The sequence below is a fragment of the Epinephelus moara genome, chromosome 22 (assembly GCF_006386435.1).
Source record: "Epinephelus moara isolate mb chromosome 22, YSFRI_EMoa_1.0, whole genome shotgun sequence".
NCBI lineage: Eukaryota > Metazoa > Chordata > Actinopteri > Perciformes > Serranidae > Epinephelus > Epinephelus moara.
This window is the reverse complement of record NC_065527.1, coordinates 386,340-409,929: the sequence shown is the minus strand read 5'-3', so window position 1 is coordinate 409,929 and position 23,590 is coordinate 386,340. Positions and strand designations below refer to the sequence as shown.

At 39.6% G+C, this 23,590-nt stretch overlaps 2 protein-coding genes and 1 long non-coding RNA gene across 3 annotated transcripts in view; 2 read left to right on the top strand and 1 right to left on the bottom strand.

Annotated features, from left to right (window-relative positions):
• The window catches only part of glmp (glycosylated lysosomal membrane protein), a 17,448-nt gene extending 9,597 nt beyond the window's left edge, over nt 1-7,851 (top strand). Inside the window, exons 4-7 of the mRNA XM_050035521.1 lie at nt 6,081-6,245; nt 6,345-6,563; nt 7,070-7,338; nt 7,428-7,851. Coding sequence (XP_049891478.1) covers nt 6,081-6,245; nt 6,345-6,563; nt 7,070-7,338; nt 7,428-7,602 — 828 coding nt within the window. The 3' untranslated portion in view covers nt 7,603-7,851. The remainder of the gene's footprint in view (nt 1-6,080; nt 6,246-6,344; nt 6,564-7,069; nt 7,339-7,427) is intronic.
• Nucleotides 7,852-14,351: 6,500 nt separating this feature from the next.
• Nucleotides 14,352-19,853, bottom strand: jtb (jumping translocation breakpoint). Its single transcript, XM_050035592.1, has 6 exons — nt 19,663-19,853; nt 17,626-18,369; nt 16,554-16,594; nt 16,386-16,471; nt 16,206-16,285; nt 14,352-14,991 (listed from the first exon to the last, which is right to left on the bottom strand). The coding sequence occupies exons 2-6, from the start codon at nt 17,712-17,714 to the stop codon at nt 14,835-14,837; spliced, it is 453 nt and encodes a 150-aa protein (XP_049891549.1). The 5' UTR covers nt 17,715-18,369; nt 19,663-19,853; the 3' UTR covers nt 14,352-14,834.
• Nucleotides 19,854-20,183: 330 nt separating this feature from the next.
• LOC126384522 (uncharacterized) lies at nt 20,184-23,584 on the top strand. Its single transcript, XR_007569307.1, has 3 exons — nt 20,184-20,480; nt 20,870-20,969; nt 22,376-23,584. It is a non-coding gene; the product is annotated as an uncharacterized LOC126384522 (long non-coding RNA).
• Nucleotides 23,585-23,590: the final 6 nt, after the last annotated feature.

Below are 23,590 nucleotides of genomic sequence, written 5' to 3'. Positions count from 1 at the left end.
GCAAATCCACACGCGTAGAACTGAGATCCACAAATGTTTTTTCGATTCACAAATAAAAACTGAGTTCAAAAATGCCTGTTCGAAAGTTGTAAATGTTAGTAAGATATATTCACAAATGCTTTTCATTTATTTGCAAATTAATTTAATGTATTCACAGATATTTTTTGTATTTGTGGAAGGTGTTTTATATTTACAGATTACACATTTACACACAGATTGTCGATCTGTTCACACAACTAATTATGGAACGTGTGCAGATCAAGAAATATTTGTAGATCACCCTCTGTGCATTTACAGGTATTAATGAGACAAATATAACTCCATAAGGATTTTCTATGAGTCTGTGGTGGCCAGTGCTATCCTCTATGCTGCTGTGTGCTGGGGCAGCAGGCTGAGGGTGGCGGACGCCAACAGACTCAACAAACTGATCTACAAGGCCAGTGACGTTGTGGGAACGGAGTGTGACTCTCTGATGGTGGTGTCAGAGAGGAGGATGCTGTCTAAGCTACGAACTATCTTGGACAATGTCTCACACCCACTCCACCATGTGCTGGTCAGGCACAAGAGTACTTTCAGTGGGAGACTCATACCACCTGAACAACTCAAGATGGCTGACAGCATGAAGTGCTGAGCTACCTCGCGCACCAAACTTTCCTGTTTATGCCATACAACTGTCTGATCGGTGTTTAAATCAGCAACTCTCAAACTGGATTTACTTGTCGATGAACCCATTGAGGATCTAGAAGCCTTTATCGACGAGTTATTCTACGGTTTGTCCAACAAGAAACCCGATCCCAAACGCACCAGGTCGGAGATGGGTTCAAGCGATATTGAGGATACAACTCTTCAGGACATTCAAAAGTCCTTAACATCCATCAAGGATCAATTACAGAAGCTTGACTTACTGGATAAGTTGGCAAAAGATGTTGAAGATCTAAAACAATCCGTCGAGTTTAACAACTGCTTGATTGAGACTTTAAAGGCTGACAACGCATCCCTCAGGTCTGAGGTAAATACCTTGAAACGCCTGAAAAATGATCTCCTTGATGATAACGCCAGGATGGCAAACGACATACTGGATTTACAGTGCAGAAGCATGAGGGATAATGTTATAATACATGGAATGCCTGAAGTTAAGGGGGGAACTTACCAGAAGACTGAGGAGCTTGTAATGAGCTTCTTAGTTGACAACCTGAGAATGAAGACGGAGGAAGCTACATCCATCCGTTTTCCCAGAGTCCATCGCCTTGGAAAACCCAACGTCAAACAGCAAAAGCCCCGTCCTAGCATGGCTAAAGTTTGTGACTCCAAGATGAAATCTGCCGTCATGTCCAAGGGTAAGGAGCTGAAAGGGTCTCACTACTCCATCAGCGATCAGTTTCCACCAGAGATCCTCAGGAGATGAAGGCTGCTTTACCCAATCATGGCGGAGGCGAGGAAGAGTAAGAAAAACGCTCGTCTCACCGTCGACAAACTCCTCATTGATGGTAAGATCTTCAGGGACCCCAAGGTAACTTACTTACTTTGTGGAGGCTCAGGCGAGGGAAACATCACGCCTGAAACTTAGGCTTGGATGCCGAGCCTCCTGCATGTTTTTCCTGCTCATGTTTTCAAACACTGGCACATGTCGATGACATCATTGTTGCGACCGTCGTCGCTATGACAACACAGCAACGCTGCCTTCTGTACCGCTGGTCTCTCAACTGTATATCCAGACTCACCATGCCGAAATTATCTCATGTCTTACTAGTACTATTATTAATTTTTAGTTATTTCTCTCGGCCCTGCTTGGTGACTGTTGAACATTTGGCATGGGAATTGCCTAGTGCTTTTTGATTTGTTAATTTTTTAGGCCCATTGATTGGTGTGCCCTGGCTCGTGATGGCTGTGGCTGCTGGGCCTGTTTTTGTTTTTGTTCTTTGTGTGTTGTCTTTACTGTTGTCTGTTTTGTGTGTATGCATCTCATACATCTCTTCTATGAAATTAGTACAGTCATCTGCAACGTTTTCAGTTAGCCTGCAGCTAGAGACACAGTCTTTTTCTATTAGTGATGGTAGCCTATCTCCACTAATTCCTGTCTTCAAAAATGGATCACTGTAAAGGTTTAAAAATGATACATCTTAACATCAGAAGGCTCTTGCCCAAAATTGACTTACTCCGTGCATGGGTGGTGCAGCATAATCCACACATTATAACGATATCTGAAACATGGCTCAGCAACAGAATTCAAGACAGTAAAATTAATCTTGCAAATTATGTATTTTATAGATCCGATAGGGGCTCCAGAGGCGGTGGCTTGGTTACATACTGTATGTTTCATCTAACTTAGTGTCTGAGTTCATTCTACCTGTAACTGAACCATTATACTTCGAAAGCCTATTTGTTAAAATTAGTCTTCATCAAAACAAATATCTAACCATTGGAAATGTCTATAGACCCCCCTCTGTCCCCGTTGAGTCTTCCACCTGTTTAATTTCCACCATAAATTGTATTGCCGGCAAAAATGAAATGATCATCTTAGGGGATTTTAATAAAAACTGGTTAGACAGGTCCTCTGCTAAAGACAGAAATAATTTTGAGAGTCTGCATATGAGACAACTTATTAATGAACCTACCCGTATCACTCCATCAACTCAGACCTTACTTGATTGGATCCTTGTCACGCACCCAGACAGATGTAACATTGATGTACTACCTGACTGCTTCAGTGACCACTCCATAATATTCTGTGTTTGGAAAATAAAAACTCCAAAACTGCCACCTAAACTAATTAAAATTAGACAAGATAAGAAACTTGACACAGAACAATTTATTAATGATGTATTAGGTATTAACTGGGATAGATATCAGCTGATCCCCAATGCTCAGGATGCTTGGGACTTTTTACACTCAGAGCTTACAAATGTCATAGATATACATGCTCCCTGGAAAATATCTAAGGTCAAAGGAAGACACCTACCTTGGATTAATCGTGATCTTATTAGTCTTTTTCGTCAGAGAGATAAGGCGTGGGCGAATTTCAGGATGTCCAGGTCAAATGCCGATTGGGAGGCCTATAGGCATTTAAGAAATCTCTCCAAGACGTTAACCCGCAATGCAAAATCTGATTATTATAGGAACTCTATCTCTAATCATTTCAACGGCCCTAAAAGGTTTTGGAGCAATATTAAAACAATTTTAATACAAATAATAAACATCATATTAACCAAATTAGAGATGGTAACACTATAATCCATGACTCTTGTGCTATTGCCCAGGTCTTCAGTCGGCATTTCTCCTCTGTTCTCTCTGGTCATATTCCTGATGAATCTCATTACAACCACTGTCATAATGAACTCTCTCGGCATATTAGTTTTTCCTTTAAGAAAATTACACCTACAGATGTCCTATCTGCTATGAAAGAGCTAAATTCAAGCAGTGGCGCTGGTCTTGATGGGATTGAAGCCAGATATATTAAACTTGCTTCTCAGGTGCTTATGTTCCCACTCGCTGACCTTTTCAATCTGTCCTTATCTACCTGTGAGGTACCAGCTATCTGGAAGCAGGCACGCGTCACTCTTTTAAAGGCGGCGACAATCTCGATCCAAATAACTATAGACCCATATCCATCATCTCGTGTGAGAGAAATTGGAGCAGCTTCATACCGCACTTGTTCTTGTTTTAATGTGAATCGCTTCATACCGCACTTGTTCTTGTTTTAATGTGAATCCAGAGTTTTTGTCCTGTTGCTTCTATTCTGTAATGTATTTTTTCTCTGTTGCTGTGTGATTTCTGTGTGTCTTATAATTGTTACAACTTTTCTATGCTGCTGTCTTGGCCAGGCTTCCCTTGAAAAAGAGATCATTGTGTCTCAACGGGACCGACCTGGTTAAATAAAGGCAATAAATAAATAAATAAATCTGCTCTACTGTCAAAGTCTTTGAGAAAATCATTTTTAACCAGTTATTCCAACATCTTAAGACTAATAATATCCTATCCCCTTTTCAATCTGGTTTTAGACCCAATCATTCAACTTCTACTGCTCTATTGAAATTTACCAATGATGTGTTCTCTGCTTGTGATGCCGGTAATCTCACAGGTGCCATCTTTCTCGATCTTACAAAAGCTTTTGATTTAGTGGATCATTATTTACTTCTTGACAAGTTGTATGCTGTAGGGTTATCCAAAAATGCATTATTATGGTTTAACTCTTACCTTCACAATAGAAAGCAGTGTGTTGTTCTTCAAGGTCATAAATCTGAATTTTATGTTCAGCAAAGAGGTGTCCCCCAAGGTTCGACCCTGGGTCCACTTCTATTTTCCATTTTTATTAACGATCTTCCGGCAATCTGCTCCTACTCCTCTGTTCAATTATATGCAGATGACACAGTCATCTATAGCTCCAAACCCAACCTTCCAAAAATTCATACAGCTCTTCAATCTGACTTCAATACTGTACAGGACTGGCTCCTGTCTAATAAATTATTATTAAATAAAGCCAAATCTTTTACTATGGTTTTTGGCACAAACCAGAACATTACCAGAACATTAAAGTAAAATCCAACAATTTAAACATAATATGTAAAGATGGCTCATCTCTGCATAAAACTGATAAATTTAAATACCTAGGTCCTGTGGCTGGATTGCGAGTTATCATTCAGAATACATATTGATTCTGTTCTTCATAAAGTGAACTATGGAATTAGTGTTCTGTATCGTTCTAGGAACTGTTTCACCCTCAACATCCGAAAGAAACTAGCCTCTCAACTCATTCTTCCTTTTTTTGATTATGCTGATGTTGTGTACATGAATGCCTCCAAGACTAATCTCCTGCCTCTTAATACAGCCTATAATAAGCTTTGTAGATTTGTTCTTGGTTGTCCCTTCACCACTCATCACTGTTCCATGTATAGTTCACTTAACTGGTCATCACTTGAAACAAGAAGACATATTCACTGGTTTCAACTGATTTTTAAAGGCATACATTTTGACTATCCACATTAACTAAAACAATATCTAGTCCAGTATTCATCAAGATGTCAACTTAGACTTTCAGCACAATTGGAAAGAGAGCTTTTAGATTTATGGCCCCATCACACTGGAATAACTTACCACCACATATTCGTTCCCTGACATCCTTTCACATGTTCAAAAGCAGTTTGTCTTCTTATTTTAAGTTGAACTGCACATGCCTCAGGTGATGTATATTATTTATTTCTTTTTATTTATTTATTTTTTTAAATAATCTCTGTTTTACATTTTACGATTCATTATCTTGGAAATGTAATGGCATTCCACTCACTTTGCTTTTTTTTTTTTCTCTCTCTTTCTCTTTTCTTAGGCTACTCTATTATAGTTATCTGTGCACTTATTTCTCCAATGTGCTATTGTGACTTGTTTTACTTGTTGTGTGTTACCTGTATTGTTGGGTGTGACTTGTTTTACTTGTTGTGTGTTACCTGTATTGTTGGGTATTATCCTTGTATTGCCCTGTCTTTAGTGTAACTGGCCTGTTTTGGGCGCTTATTTGTGAAATGTTTCTTGTATTGTTTTGTAATTTCATTTGTTTTTCATTGTTGTATCGGACCCCCTTGAAAACGAGATGATGCATCTCAAGGGGTTTATCCTTAATAAACTTTGAACAACAACAAATGTACCACTGAGCGCCATAGGAAATCATTCCTGCCATCAAACTGTACAACTCCTCCCTCTGAGTGGCCCTGAGACTATTTCACCCACTGTCAACGTGCAATAATTTAATTTAACTTGTGCAATAACTCCATTTCACCCTGACTGTATATATTCTGTGTATTAGCTATTTAGGATCTTGTTTAGGTTACAGTATATATATTTATTTATTTTTTATTTTTTGTTAATAATCTTGTTACATTTCATAGATTCTCACTTATCTTTCTGCTCTTGTAAGGAGCACCTGTGACGCAAGCAATTTCCTGTCGGGGATCAATAAAGTATTTCTGATTCTGATTCTGATTCTGATAACTCTCGTTCTGTGATGCAAGTAATGTGTGTATATTTTAGTCTGGAGGAAATTCAGACTCTTACTTTGAAAATAAACGGCTTCTTGTTTCCTGCTTCCTCAGCTGTTGGAGTACGATGACGTCAACAACACCGCTGACCCGACCTCTGACCTTTTCCCTCCGTATGAGCTGCAGAACTTCACCTGGTCTCCTCTCAACCTGTCGGGTCCGACCGCTGTGCTCTGTGGAGCTGCCACCGCCTTCACCGCTGGATCGCTCTGCCTGCAGGTCAGTCACCGCTCCATTGCCATGGTGACGCCAGGGTCACCCTACTGTTTACGTTTATTATTCAACGTTAATTTCTTCTTCTTTGTTTTTGTTTTCCAGCTGTCGGTGTTTGAGTCAGATGGGCGTGGTCAGTCATGGCCTCGCCTCCTCCACACAGCTAACTCCTCCCAGTTGTGGGTGTGGCTTGATGGCGTGTTGCCACGAGCGAGTCATTCCAGGTTCCTGTTGGAGCTGCAGGCGGTGGGCGGGGCTTATCCTCCGAGCAGAGTGGAGGTTCATCGATCGATTGATGACGAGTTCACGCCGTCAATATTCAAGGTCAATATTCTCCACCTGTTAACCATGGTGACCTTTGACCTCCCCACCTGTTGACCATGGTGACCTTTGGCCTCCCCACCTGTTGACCATGGTGAACTTTGACCTTGACCTTTGACCTCTCCACCTGTCAACCATGGTGACCTTTGACCTCTCCACCTGTTACCCATGGTGACCTTTGACCTCCCCACCTGTCAACCATGGTGACCTTTGACCTCCCCACCTGTTACCCATGGTGACCTTTGACCTCTCCACCTGTCAATCATGGTGACCTTTGACCTCCCCACCTGTTACCCATGGTGACCTTTGACCTCTCCACCTGTTACCCTTGGTGAACTTTGACCTCTCCACCTGTCAACCATGGTGACCTTTGACCTCTCCACCTGCCAACCATGTGACCTTTGACCTCCCCACCTGTTGACCGTGGTGACCTTTGACCTCTCCACCTCTTAACCATGGTGACCTTTGACCTCTCCACCTCTTAACCATGGTGATCTTTGGCCTCTCAGGTGTCTCAGTGGGTGTCCTCAATGAACGGCAGCTCAGAAGTTCTGGGGTTCCTTCAGTGGAAGCCAGTAGCGTACCGGCGGCCCCACCCGGCTCTGGAGGACGCCACGCCTTGCCGTCACTCTGACCCGCGGCCTCAGAGCAGCGAGGGGACGGCGGCAGCGTCCGGTCTAATCCGAGCGTTCTACACAGAACCACAAACGTTCGGACTCAACATGAGCTTCGGCCTCGCAGGAGACCCGTTCTACAACAGCACCAACTTCCTGCGCTGGTCCGAGTTTATTTTATCATAACGATTTTATTCGTACAAATTTTGATGATCATAATGAATGTTTCTTCTTTGTGCGTTTCCTCCCGCAGGACGGTGTTGGTCGGCACCGGCTCTCCTCCTGTCGACTCCTTCTCCCCGATGGTTCTTGCCATTATGGCAGCCGGTCTGGGAACTCCCATGATCCTCCTGCTGGGGGGCGGAGTCTTCGTCTGCATCCGAAAGAGGTTGACGGCCTCTGCGACAGCCTATGAGCCGATCAACTGATGGTTGCGGCAGGTGAAAAGATGACAGAGACATTTTTAAAAACTCATTGTGTGGACATACGGACGGGTGACACCACAGTCCAGCCAGCCAATCAGGACACAGGATAATTGTTTTAACCTTTTGATCTCTTCCTATTTTTAACGGGACGTCCGTCAGAAATTTGTTCGATGTTTTTTAAATAAAAATTAGAACTGATGATCTTAAATGTGGATATGATGGTTTTTTATTGTCAATAAATCTCCAGTCTCACTTCTTGTCTCACTTCTTGTCTGTGTCTCTCGTCTCCTTTGAAGATGTTTTAGAAGGAGTGAAACATTTGTGTCAAGTTTCAGAAACACGAAGTTGGTAGAAGGACTGAGTTTGGAAACAGGAAGTGCATCTTTAACCTGTTTGACAAACAGGAAGTGAAATCAGTGAATTCAATAAGTGCAGGTACAGTGAGATCTCTGAATAAAAACAGGATGTCAAAAAAGTTTTGTTTTTCTGACGTGAACACATCTTTTGACATACTCATTACTTTTTCCACACGACGTTTTGCGTCGACTTATTTCGACATACTCTATGACATTTTCGACATACGTATTAACGTTTTTCAACATACTATCCAATGACGTTTTTTGAGATACAATGATTTTTCCACATAATGTACTGACATTTTCCGACATTTTATACTAACTTTTTTCGACATACTGCACTGTGAAGTTATTTGACAAACTATAGTATGACTTTTTTTAACATAACATACTATGATGTTTTCGACATACCTTAAGGCTTTTTTCAACGTATTATGACTTTACCGATATACTGTATTATCACTTTTTCCGACATACTATCCAATGACGTTTTTCGACATACTGTGTTAAGACTTTTGACATAATTTACTATGCCGTTTTTATTACATATGATGTTTTTTGACATACCGTATTATGACTTTTTCAACATACTGTACTATGAAGTTTTTTGACATGTATTATAACGTTTTTCGACATTCTGTACTATGACATTTTTTGACGTACTGTAGTGACTTTTTTGACATAATGTACTATGACGTTTTTCAACGTACTGTATTATGACATTTTTCGACATGTTTTATGACTTTTTTCAACATACTGTGTTAAGACTTTTTTCGACATACTGTGTTAAGACTTTGTCCGACATACTGTATTTTGGCTTTTTACGACATACTATACTGACGTTTTTCAACATTCTTTATTATGACATTTTTTGACAAACTAGACTATGACCTTTTTCGACATATTATACTATTACGTTTTTTTTCCGACATACTGTACTATGACATTTTTTGACATACTATATTATGACTTTTTCAACATAATATACTATGACGTTTTTTGACGTACTGTCTTATTACTTTTTTCGACATAAGACGTTTTTCGACATGCTGTATTATCACTTTTTTTGACATACTATACTGACTTTTTTGACATACTGTATTGACATTTTTCGACATATGACTTTTTCTGACATACTATACTATATTATAACTTTTTCCGACAAACTATACTGACGTTTTTCAACATTCTTTATTATGACATTTTTCGACAAACTATACTATCACCTTTTTCAACATACTGTACTGATGTTATTCGACATACTGTATTATGACGTTTTTCGACACATACTATACTGTTTCGTTTTTCGAAATACTGTCTTACTTTTTCCGAAATATGACCTTTTTGCGACACTAATGACGTTTTTCAACATACTGAATTATGACTTTTTTGACAAACTATATTATGACTTTTTTCGACATACTATACTATGATGTTTTTTGACATGCTGTCTTATTACTTTTTCCGACATATAACCTTTTTACGACACTGTAATATAACGTTTTTCGACATGCTGTATTATGACGTTTTTCGACATGGATTATGACTTTGTTTTCGACATTCTGTGCTATGAAAGTTCTTGATGTTCTGTTATGACTTTTTGACATAATATGCTATGATATTTTTCAACGCACTGTCATTACTTTTTTTCAACGTAAGACGTTTTTCAACATACTGTGTTATGACATTTTTCGACATATTTTATGACTTTTTTCGACATACTGTGTTAAGACTTTTTCGACATACTGTATTATGGCTTTTTACGACATGCTTATCCTGATGTTTTTCAACATTCTTTATTATGACATTTTTGGACAAACTACACTATGACGTTGCTCAACATACTGTACAGCTGTTTTTCGACATACTGTATTATGACTATTTCGACATCCTATACTATGACGTTTTTTGATAAACTACTATGGCGTTTTTCGACATAGTGTCTTATGACTTTATTTCGACATACTATTCTATGACGTTTTTGGAAATACTTTATTAAGACTTTTTCCAACATGCTATACTATGACATTTGTCGACATACTGTATTATGACTTTTTTCAACATACGATACTATGACGTTTTTCGAAATGCTGTATTATGACATTTTTCGACATACTATACTATTACATTTTTGGACATACTATACTATGATGTTTTTGGACATGCTGTATTATGACTTTTTCGACATATTATACTATGATGTTTTTCGACATACTTTATTAAGACGTTTTTCAACATACTGTATTATGACGTTTTTTGACATACTATACTATGACGTTTTTGGACATACTATACTATAACGTTTTTGGACATACTTTACTATGATGTTTTTGGACATACTATACTATGACGTTTTTCGACATACTTTATTAAGACGTTTTTCAACATACTGTACTATGACGTTCAACATACTGTACTATGACATTTTTGGACATACTATACTATGACGTTTTTCGACATACTTTATTAAGACGTTTTTCAACATACTATACTATGACGTTCGACATACTATACTATGACGTTGTTGGACATACTATACTATAACTTTTTTGGACATACTTTACTATGATGTTGTTGGACATACTATACTATGACGTTTTTCGACATACTTTGTTAAGACGTTTTTCAGCATATTATACTATGACGTTCGACATACTATACTATGATGTTTTTGGACATGCTGTATTTTGACTTTTTCCGACATACTATACTATGACGTTTGTCGACATACTTTATTAAGACTTTTTTCAGCACACTTTACTATGTTGTTTTTGGACATGCTGTATTATGACTTTTTTCAACATGCTATAGTATGACATGTTTCGACATACTGTATTATCACTTCTTTCGACAAACTATACTATGACGTTTTTGGATGTTCTGTATTTTCACTTTTTCGACATACTTTATTAAGACTTTTTTCAACATACTATACTATGACGTTTTTGGACATGCTGTATTATGACTTTTTCGACGTACTGTACTATGACGTTTTTGGACATACTATACTATGTTGTTTTTGGAAATGCTGTATTTTGACTTTTTTCGACATACTATACTATGACGTTTTTGGACATACTATACTATGACATTTTCCGACATACTGTATCATGACTTTCTTCAACATACGATACTATGACGTTTTTCGAAATGCTGTATTATGACTTTTTTCGACATACTATACTATGACGTTTTTGGACATACTATACTATGACGTTTTTCGACATACTTTACTATGACGTTTTTCGACATACTTTATTAAGAGTTTTTTCAAAATACTATACTATAACTTTTTTGGACATACTTTACGATGACGTTTTTCGACATACTGTACTATGACGTTTTTGAACATGCTGTATTATGACTTTTTCGACATACTATACTATGACGTTTTTCAACATACTGTATTATGACTTTTTCGACATACTATACTATGACGTTTTTGGACATGCTGTATTATGACTTTTTCGATATACTGTACTATGATGTTTTTGAACATGCTGCATTATGACTTTTTCAACATACTATACTATGACGTTTTTCGACATACTGTATTATGACGTTTTTCGACATACTATACTATTACGTTTTTGGACATGCTGTATTATGACTTTTTTCCACATACTATACTTTGACATTTCTCGACATGCTGTAGTATGACTTTTTCCACATACTATACTATAACTTTTTTGGACATACTTTACTATGATGTTTTTGGACATACTATACTATGACATTTTTGGATATGCTGTATTATGACTTTTTTTAACATACGATACCATGACGTTTTTCGACATGCTGTATTATGACTTTTTTGGACATACCATACTATGATGTTTTTGGGCATACTATACTATGACGTTTTTGGACATACTATACTATGACGTTTTTCGACATACTTCATTAAGAGTTTTCTCAAAATAGTATACTATAACTTTTTTGGACATACTTTACGATGACGTTTTTCGACATACTGTAGTATGACGTTTTTGAACATGCTGTATTATGACTTTTTCGACATACTATACTATGACGTTTTTGGACATGCTGTATTATGACTTGTTCGACATACTTCATTAAGACTTTTTTCAACATACTATACTATGACGTTTTTCGATATGCTATATTATGACGTTTTTCGACATACTATGTCGTTTTTGGACATACTTTATTAAGACTTTTTTCAACATACTTTACTATGATGTTTTTGGACACTCTATTATGACTTTTTCGACATACCATACTATGACGTTTTTTGATAAACTACTATGACCTTTCTCGACATGCTGTAGTATGACTTTTTCGACATACTATACTATGACGGTTTTCGACATACTATACTACGACGTTTTTGGGCATACTATACTATGACGTTTTTGGACATTCTGTATTATGACTTTTTTCAACATACTATACTATGACGTTTTTGGATATACTGTATTAAAACTTTTTTCGACATACTATGACGGTTTTCGACATACTATACTACGACGTGTTTGGACATACTGTATTATGACTTTATTCAACATACTATACTATGACGTTTTTCGACATACTGTAATATGACTTTTTTCGACATACTATACAACGACGTTTTTGGGCATACTATACTATGACGTTTTTGGACATTCTGTATTATGACTTTTTTCAACATACTATACTGTGACGTTTTTGGACATACTGTACTACAACGTTTTTGGCATACTATACTATGACGTTTTTGGACATTCCGTATTATGACTTTTTTCAACATACTATACTATGAAGGTTTTTGATAAACTACTATGACATTTTTCAACATACTGTATTATGACTTATTTCGAAATACTATACTATGACATTTCTCGACATGCTGTAGTATGACTTTTTCGACATACTATACTACGACGTTTTTCAACATACTATACTATGACGTTTTTGGACATACTATACTATGACGTTTTTCGACATACTATACTATGACGTTTTTCGACATACTTTATTAAGAGTTTTTTCAAAATACTATACTATAACTTTTTTGGACATACTTTACGATGACGTTTTTCGACATACTGTACTATGACGTTTTTGAACATGCTGTATTATGACTTTTTCGACATACTATACTATGACGTTTTTGGACATGCTGTATTATGACTTGTTCGACATACTTCATTAAGACTTTTTTCAACATACTATACTATGACGTTTTTCGATATGCTATATTATGACGTTTTTCGACATACTATGACGTTTTTGGACATACTTTATTAAGACTTTTTTCAACATACTTTACTATGATGTTTTTGGACACTATTTTGACTTTTTCGACATACCATACTATGACGTTTTTTGATAAACTACTATGACGTTTCTCGACATGCTGTAGTATGATTTTTTCGACATACTATACTATGACGTTTTTGGATATACTGTATTAAAACTTTTTTCGACATACTATGACGGTTTTTGACATACTATACTACGACGTTTCTGGACATACTGTATTATGACTTTATTCAACATACTATACTATGACATTTTTGGGCATACTATACTATGACGTTTTTGGACATTCTGTATTATGACTTTATTCAACATACTATACTATGACATTTTTGGACATACTATACTATGACGTTTTTGGACATTCTGTATTATGACTTTTTTCAACATACTATACTATGAAGGTTTTTGATAAATTACTATGACATTTTTCAACATACTGTATTATGACTTATTTCGAAATACTATACTATGATGTTTCTCGACATGCTGTAGTATGACTTTTTCGACATACTATACTACGACGTTTTTCAACATACTATACTATGACGTTTTTGGACATACTGTACTACAACGTTTTTGGCATACTATACTATGACGTTTTTGGACATACTGTATTATGACTTTTTTCGACATACTATACAATGACATTTTTCAACATATTGTATTATGACTTTTTTCGAAATACTATACTATGACGTTTCTCGACATGCTGTAGTATGACTTTTTCGACATACTATACTATGACGTTTTTGGACATACTGTATTATGACTTTTTTCGACATAATATACTATGACGTTTTTCAACATACTTTATGGAGACTTTTTTCAACATACTATACTATGACATTTTTCCACATACTGTATTAAGGCTTTTTTCGACATACTATACTATGACGTTTTTCCACACTGTAATTATGACTTTTTTCGACATACTATAATATGACGTTTCTCAATATTACAGACATGCATACTATAACGTTTTCAACATGCTATACTATGACGTTTTTCAATACTATACCATGACGTTTTTCAAAATGCTATGGTAGCTACTAAGCTACATTCACATATAGTTTAACTATGTATATTTCATCTTAAAAGTCAGGTTTTAATGAAAATTCATCAGTTGTGTATTTTTTTGAAAACTGTTTCTCATCAGTTTATTGAGTCAAAAACTTCACAGAAAAACAAAATTAAACATGTTTAACAGTCCGACCCTAAAATTGATAATAAAATATCTGAGGAAAGGAGGTGGCGTAACGTTCAAAGACACTTCAACATTTGATCGTATGTTGCTGAATCAAACATTTAGCAAGAAAATACGGAGGGAAAACACAAGATCTGTCTTTCATCATCGTCTTCAGCAGGGACAGCGTCAATCTCAAACGCCATGTCCATTTTAACGCCTGCTACATTTTGTCAGATCAATCAGAAAAGTTTTTGATTAAATAAATTTGAGGATGACACAAACAGTCCAGTTCTCTGCAGGGTCCTCTTCAGTCCTGATCCCTGATGGATCTCTGAGTGCAGATCGACTTATCCAGTCCTTAAAAAACTGCAGCAGGATAAAAACAAGGTCCAGATCTGGGTTCGGGTCCAGGTGCGTCTGGTTACCTAGATGGACTCGATCTGGCGGCGGACCTTCTCAGAGGCCAGGCGGTCGAGCCAGCGTTGACGGACGACCACCAGGATGGCAAAGATGGCCGTCAGAGCCAACATGGCTGCCTCGAACTTCCAGAAGAGATGTTCTTCCATCACTGCGGAGCGACAGCTAGACAGGAAGGAGCGGGGCGGAGCAGTAAAGAAAACCGTTAACAACCGTGCAGTAAATAAACGTCTTAAAGTGCAGTAAATAAATTCAGTGAAGTGCAGTAAAGAAACGCAGTAAAGTGCGTTAAATAAATGCAGTAAAGTGCAGTAAATAAACGCAGTAAAGTGCGGTAAATAAACGCAGTAAAGTGCAGTAAATAAACTCAGTAAAGTGCAGTAAATAAACGCAGTAAGTGCAGTAAATAAATGCAGTAAAGTGCAGTAAACAAACGCAGTAAAGTGTGGTAAATAAATGCAGTAAAGTGCGGTAAATAAATGCAGTAAAGTGCGGTAAATAAATTCAGTAAAGTGCAGTAAATAAACGCAGGAAAGTGCGGTAAATAAATGCAGTAAAGTGCGGTAAATAAATGCAGTAAAGTGCGGTAAGTAAACGTAGGAAAGTGCACTAAATAAATTCAGTAAAGTGCGGTAAATAAACGCAGTAAAGAGCGGTAAATAAACGCAGTAAAGTGCGGTAAATAAACGCAGTAAAGTGCGGTAAATAAATTCAGTAAAGTGCGGTAAATAAACGCAGTAAAGTGCGGTAAATAAATGCAGTAAAGTGCGGTAAATAAACACAGGAGAGTGCGGTAAATAAAGGTAGGAAAGTGCATTAAATAAATTCAGTAAAGTGCGGTAAATAAACGCAGTAAAGTGCGGTAAATAAATGCAGTAAAGTGCGGTAAATAAATTCAGTAAAGTGCAGTAAATAAACGCAGGAAAGTGCGGTAAATAAATGCAGTAAAGTGCGGTAAATAAATGCAGTAAAGTGCGGTAAATAAACGTAGGAAAGTGCACTAAATAAATTCAGTAAAGTGCGGTAAATAAACGCAGTAAAGTGCGGTAAATAAACGCAGTAAAGTGCGGTAAATAAATTCAGTAAAGTGCGGTAAATAAACGCAGTAAAGTGCGGTAAATAAATGCAGTAAAGTGCGGTAAATAAACACAGGAGAGTGCGGTAAATAAAGGTAGGAAAGTGCATTAAATAAATTCAGTAAAGTGCGGTAAATAAATGCAGTAAAGTGCGGTAAATAAATGCAGTAAAGTGCGGTAAATAAACTCAGTGAAGTGCAGTAAATAAACACAGTAAGTGCCGCAAATAAACGCAGGAAAGTGCGGCAAATAAACGCAGGAAAGTGCAGTACATCAATTCATTAAAGTGAAGTAAATTCTGACCTCTTGTACTCGTCTCTGTTGGTTTTGGTGCAGTTGACTCTCTCCACGTATCCCGTCAGCGTGCACGACGACCACGACCTCTGAAACACGAAAACAACATCAGAACCGCTGCGGTTGTCATGGTAACAACACCGTTAACATTTACAAAACAACCCCCAGTGGGTCTTTAAACATCCTTACGGTCTGGAAGGCGTTACACGGCGAACACTCCACCGTCACTACAAACTCCTCCAGCAGCCAGCAGGGGGCGACCACCTGTTTCACTGCTGCAAGGGAAGAAGAGGAAGGTCAAAGGTTAAATTAATTTTTTATTTTCCCCTGGAGTGCTTGCTGCTGATCAGTTAGTACCTGTAGTTTTTTCTTCACTCAGCAGGGCGGCGCCAAACACCCTGAAACACAACACCAACACGTCAAACATCAGACTGACCTCTGACCTCAGCGTACAGACTGACCTCTGACCTCAGCGTACAGACTGACCTCTGACCTCAGCATACAGACTGACCTATGACCTCAGCATACAGACTGCCCTATGACCTCAGCTTACAGACTGACCTCTGACCTCAGCGTAAAGACTGACCTGACCTCAGCGTACAGACTGACCTATGACCTCAGCGTAAAGACTGACCTATGATCTCAGCTTACAGACTGACCTCTGACCTCAGCGTAAAGACTGACCTATGACCTCAGCGTACTGACTGACCTATGACCTCAGCGTACAGACTGACCTATGACCTCAGCGTACAGACTGACCTCAGCGTACAGACTGACCTATGACCTCAGCGTACAGACTGACCTATGACCTCAGCATACAGACTGACCTCAGCGTACAGACTGACCTATGACCTCAGGGTACAGACTGATCTATGACCTCAGCACACAGACTGACCTCAGCGTACAGACTGACCTATGACCTCAGGGTACAGACTGACCTCTGACCTCAGTGTGCAGACTGGCCTCTGACCTCAGGGTACAGACTGACCTCTGACCTCAGTGTGCAGACTGACCTCTGACCTCAGTGTGCAGACTGGCCTCTGACCTCAGCACACAGACAGACCTCTGACCTCAGCTTACAGACTGACCTATGACCTCACTGTGCAGATTGTCCTCTGACCTCAGCACACAGACAGACCTATGACCTCACTGTGCAGATTGTCCTCTGACCTCAGCACACAGACAGACCTATGACCTCAGATTGTCCTCTGACCTCAGCACACAGACAGACCTATGACCTCAGTGTACAGACTGACCTCTGACCTCAGCGTACAGACTGACCTATGACCTCAGCACACAGACTGACGTATGACCTCAGCACACAGATTGAACTCTGACCTCAGTGTACAGACTGACCTCTGACCTCAGCGTGCAGACTGACCCCTGACCTCGGCGTAGACTGACCTATGATCTCAGCGTACTGACTGACCTGAGGGAGACGAGGCCCCAGAACAGAGCGTGGAGGACAAGTACTCGAGGCCTACAACACGCCACAGGGATCCGACAGTCGCTCTCCATCAGCCTGCTCCTCCACCAGGACGACACCAGAGCCACCCTGACACTGTGAGACTGGTTACTGACTGTTTATGACCAGTTACTGTTTCTGACTGTTTCTGATTCTGACTGTTTCTGTTTCTGACTGTTGCTGATTCTGACTCTGTTTCTGATTCTGACTGTTGCTGATTCTGACTCTGTTTCTGACTGTTGCTGATTCTGACTGTTTCTGATTCTGACCGTTTCTGATTCTGACTGTTTCTGATTCTGACTGTTTCTGATTCTGACCGTTGCTGATTCTGACTCTGTTTCTGATTCTGACTCTGTTTCTGATTCTGACTGTTGCTGATTCTGACTGTTGCTGATTCTGACCGTTGCTGATTCTGACTCTGTTTCTGATTCTGACTGTTTCTGATTCTGACTGTTTCTGATTCTGACCGTTGCTGATTCTGACTGTTTCTGATTCTGACTCTGTTTCTGATTCTGACTGTTTCTGATTCTGACTGTTGCTGATTCTGACTGTTGCTGATTCTGACTCTGTTTCTGATTCTGACTGTTGCCGATTCTGACTGTAAATGTTTCAGACTGCTACTGTCTGCTCTCTGATTCACAACTGTCCATCCACCAGTCTACATGGTGATCTTACAGGAACTGTTTTAAGGCTCCAGGCTGCTGAAACCTGAAAGATAAAACAGACCAATCAGTATGTGCACGTTAACACACGTGCATATATGTCACATTTATGTTTAGTTGACATTTGGTTAATGTTTGGATAATGTCGGGTTAATGTCAGGTAAACGTAAAGTTAACATTTATTTAACATCAGGTTAACGCTCGTTTAACATTAGGCTGGTGTTTGGATACCGTCAGGTTAATGTTAGTTTACCATCACATTAACATTTGGACGTCAGGTTAACGCTTGGTTATTCATTCATTTCTGTAACCACTTATCCTCTTGGGGTCGCGGGGGGGTGGAGCCTATCCCAGCTGTCACTGGGTGAGAGGCGGGGTTCACCCTGGACAGGTCACCAGACTATCACAGGACTGACCCAAACCCACGCTGACACGGGGAGAACATGCAAACTTCACACAGAAGGGCTCCCGTTTGGGTTCGAACTAGGAACCTTCTTGCTGTAAGGCGACAGTACTAACACTACACCACTGTGCCTCATTAAAGGCAGGTTAACGTTTGGATAACACCAGTTTAACATCAGGTTAGCATTTGATTAATGTCAGGTGTTTGTTGTTGACCTGATGATGACGTCACAGCGCTGAGACGAAGTGTTTGATGGACTTCAGACGACTAGCTGTGATTTTAAAACTTATTGATCAGCTGATTGTAAAGGACAGTATGTAAACATGTGTGTGTGGTCCTGTACAACAGAGGTGGGTGTCATGTAGGAACAGAGTCATTAAGCTGAGTCAGGTTCACCTGCCAACAGGTAAAATAAACAGTTGTAGGTTTAAAGGTTTGTAACATCAGAAACTTTGACACAGAAGAGTTCGACTGATTTTGGCAAAAAAAAATAAAAAAAAGAATAAACGAAATTAAATCAAATGTTTGATAAAGACCTCGTAGATAAATTAGACCTTCGGATTATTTACTGACTTTTAAAGCCCAATATTTATTAACCTGAATTTAAGACATTTAAAGAGACCCACAACAAAGATAGCAGGCGTTAGCAGGGCAGCTAACAAGCTAACAGAGCTAATCACGCGATTGTTGACTTTTTACCAAATGTAATAGTTACTGACGTCACACTGACGGTGTGACGTCAGTAACTATTAAATGTGAAATATGACCTATTAATCTAAGGGTAATTGATGACGTTTAGCGTCTCGCGGAGGTAAAACGCTCCAGCTGTTTACCTGCTAATGCTAACAGTTAGCCTGTTAACGCTGTGTTTACCAACTGATGCATGATTAGCTGACGTTAGCTAGCTTTTAGCTCCGCATGGGCCTGAACACTCACCGTAAACAGCCGCCATTTAAAGATCACCGCTGCCGACTGGAACAGAGAGGAAGAGGAGACCGGTAACAATAACGGACACAAACTGACTGGTGAATGTACCGAGGAGCGGAGAGCTGACTGAATCTACCGACAGTGACCGAATATGTCCGCACATTCGACACCAAGAGCTAGCGTAGCATCATACTTCCGGGATAGCTTTTTCATAATAAAAGCGTTCCTTAGAAAAGTGTTTCGTTCAGTTAGGTGTGAGTGATTAGGGGACGGTATCAGAGCAACAGAGGTTTAAATAAAAATTGTCAGGACGCCACTGTTCCTCTGCAGGCCGCCATCTTCTCAAACATGAATGAATCAACTTTATTTTGAAGGCCAAAGTGCGTCACTTTCTGTTTCCTGCGACTGCTAACGCAGCCTTGAGATTTGGGCCCAGTTCCAATCCGATCCCTTACAGACTCACTGACTTAGAGGCGCGTTCATGTGAAGTGCGTGAGTGCGTGAGTGTGTGAGGGCTGTCCCGTTAGGCTCGTTCGAGATGAACTGCGCCTCGCCTGGAAAGTAGACGAGAGCAGGCGGCCGCAGGAGGGGGCGGTGACAAAAGGCTGCGATCAAGTCGGACAGTTTCCAGCAGCCTCGAGAGTATATACAGGAAGTTACAGAAATACGTACATCCTGTTGAACAGATCTGTAGGCTACTTGTAGTCTTCAGGCAACGATCGGATACTTTTCAGTATGGCTGAAGATATCGCTTACGCGTTCATCATAGCGGATGAAATTGAGGCAGAAGAGGTACTTTTCCACGAAGATCAACTTGGACGGAGAAGGTGATTTGTCCTTTCTTAATATTTAAAACAAACCAGAGTTTATGTCCACTGTTACAGTTCATTTAGTCTAGTGCTTTGCACTTTTTTTTAATAGTCGGCACATGTTGAGAACCACATTTTGTCAAGTTATCAGCTAATGGGTTTAGAAATCCTGCTACTTTTTAGGCAAATTAAAACACTTAATAAAAATTCGAATAATCTGGCGGCTTTATTGTCCAAAGTTGAAAACAAGGTTGTATCTTTATTATATCATGTAAAGGTGCCATTGTGGAGACAGCCTACATTGTTTGCTTTGGTCAGCAATGATATTCATTTAATAACTGCTCTCTGCAAGCCCATTGAGTTCTTTTGAGTTCTGTTTAGAATAATATGCATTATGTTTCTCCTAGATTTGTTCCCAAAGTGCCACATTTTGTGGAGGAGGTTGTACACTTGTACAGTGTGGCGGACTTCAAAAGTCATTTCAGACTTTCAAGGGGACAAGTGGAGGTAGGCTTATCTAAAGCATGTCAAGGCCAAAGTATTATGACTAATAGTTGAATGTTATTTGATAATTTTGTCTTCTCTGTTAACCAGGACCTTGTGATCACATTGGGACCTTTCTATTCAAACCCACAACAAACAAAATTACCCATCACTAACAGTGTTCTTGCCTGCCTGTGGACTCTATCCAACCAAGAGTCATATAGGGGTGTGGCAGACAGATTCAACATCTCAAAGTCTACACTGTCAACCCATGTCCATCAGTTTTGTTCCTTGGTAAATTCACATCTCTCACATGACATTTCATGGCCCACAGGAGAAGCACTACACCTATCTCAGTTACAGTTTCAATCAGCCAGATTTCCAAATACAATCTGTGCTGTTGATGGATGTCACATTCCCATCATAAAACCCCACTGCATCAACCCCATTGCCTATTATAACAGGAAACAGTTCTATTCCGTTATCCTCACCGGCTTCTGTGATGGTGAGCGGCGTTTTTGCCACGTTAATGTAGGTCACCCCGGGCACCTAACGGCCAGGCAGAGGCACTTCAATAGGAAGCTGAATGCAGCTCGTGTGGCAATTGAGCATGCATTTGGAATCATGAAGTCCAAGTTCAGGAGGCTCAAGTGTCTGCACATGAAGACAGTGGCACACATCAGTGCAACTGTGACAACATGCTGCATTCTGCACAGTATCTGTTTGGACTCTGGTGACCAACCTGATGAAGAGGAGCAAGGTCCCCTTCAAGTCGGAGTGGACATTGATGTACACCCACCACAGCCCAACAACCAAAATGCATCTCAGTACAGAGACAGGATTTCTGCACTAATTTAAAGACAGGACACACCTTTACATTCATCCCCTTTTCTTTACAGTCTTTTAAGTTTTTGTGAGCTGGTGTGCAGTACGCCACAGGGTGATGTGAGGCACCTCAGCTCAAATGGCAAGTTTATCATGGAGATCAAAAACTACAAATGTCACAATGTTCTAAGGCATTAAGTTAGTTACCCTTTGACTGAAGTGCCTCTACATCATCAAGACTTCTGCTGTGCCTCCAAGTGGCAGCTCATGGCAACTGGGTGGTAAGAACCCAGGCGAAATCAGCAGGGGATCTCGGAGTATCAGTGGTCCCCAGAGGCAGTCATTTCATGGTTGTGAATTTGAACGAGCCAACCACTGCTTCCTTTGTGGAGTGTTTCAGTTTTCAAACATTTTTTCAGTTTCTTCCCAACATATCAAAAAGACAGACACATAAATGTCATTCAACATTTTTATTTCGTATTGCTTTCTTTTAGTAAGTCAATAATTTGTTCTTGCTGCCTTCCAATGTCTTTTAATTGGGTAAGTATTTGTCCCATACATGAGATCATTTTTTTCTCATAATTTCTTCTTCTCCTCTCCTTTAGTCTCCTCCATCTTGCCAGTTCTGGCCTCACCAGTGACTCCAGAGCAGCCGTCCTCCGCTCAGCATGGGACTTGTAAGTGTCCTGAAACGAGGTTTTAGCTTTGACTCTTTTTTTTGGCAGATGGATGGGTTGTCTGCGTGGCAGTTGATGGGCCAGGCTGTTGATCGTCTGTGTCACGTTCAAGAGTTGACCGACTGGTGTTGAAGTGATGGTGCCTGGTGGCGCACTCCCTACCCCGGAGCCACTAAATATTTCATCTATTTGCTGTACAAAAGGAGAAAATTTCAGTTACAGTAGGAAGCACAAGTGTCCCCTCCCCACTCATTTGCTGTGATCACTCCTGTCAGTATTGAAACTATGGTGCACTGATAAAAATTGTGGGTGGCAAAAATGAAACAGGACATTAAGGGAAACTTGATACCCTTCAGAAAGTCCCACTAACAGTTAACATATGTACATAGCACCACTTACCATGTAATATTCCCAGGTGAGTTTGCCCTCTCCTGTTGTCCGAGACCTGTCTTTGGCCCTTTTGTAAGTCGTCAGCATGTTACCGAGTTTTCTCCTGATTTTGTCATTTGTGAAGGAATAGCCTGTTGCATTAAAGGCTTCTTCCAGCTTCTTGTAAAAGGATATTTTGTTCCGGTTGTACAGGTGTTAATAGGTCCTGGTCAGCTCAAGCAGTAATAGTGTTGTGTTGTGTTGGAATTCTGTAAAAACATTTCAGGATAGTTAAAGAGAAGACATTTTATTCCAACATTTAGATTACAAACCAAAAGTCATCATACCTGTCTGGGTTTCATGGCATTCCGGCTGTGAGGATGGAACTGGGAACAGGTTGTCTGAAGGGGATGTGTGTGATAAAATGTTTGTTTCAGGAGTGGGGCACCGGGTGACTGTAGCTGCTGGTTGGGTTTGACTGTGACTGGGGGTGGAGGAAACTCTGGGCTGGGGAGTGTGACTCTGGGTGAATGTTGGAGGCTGAGGAGTGGGGAGGACAGGCGGTTGGATGACAGAGCTGATAGATTGTGGGTTTACTGCAGAGAAAGAAATCCAGAAAATTGCAAAAGAATTATTCACATGCATTTAAATATTCATGTGTATCACAATCAAGAGAATGTACCTTGAAGGTCTTCTGCAGCTCTTATTTGCTCCAGTATGTTGGAGGCGTACTGGTTATCTGCCATCTACATTTATAATGGTATGATGTATCAT

Bases quoted from the DNA above. Each gene is read 5' to 3' on its own strand.
- jtb (XM_050035592.1), bottom strand. From the start codon at position 17,714: ATGGAGAGCGACTGTCGGATCCCTGTGGCGTGTTGTAGGCCTCGAGTA. The intron at 16,472-16,553 runs GTACTAACTGAT...CTTCCCTTGCAG, and splicing joins GAGTGAAGAAAAAACTACAG to CAGTGAAACAGGTGGTCGCC. The intron at 14,992-16,205 runs GTCAGAATTTAC...CTTCCTGTCTAG, and splicing joins AACAGAGACGAGTACAAGAG to CTGTCGCTCCGCAGTGATGG.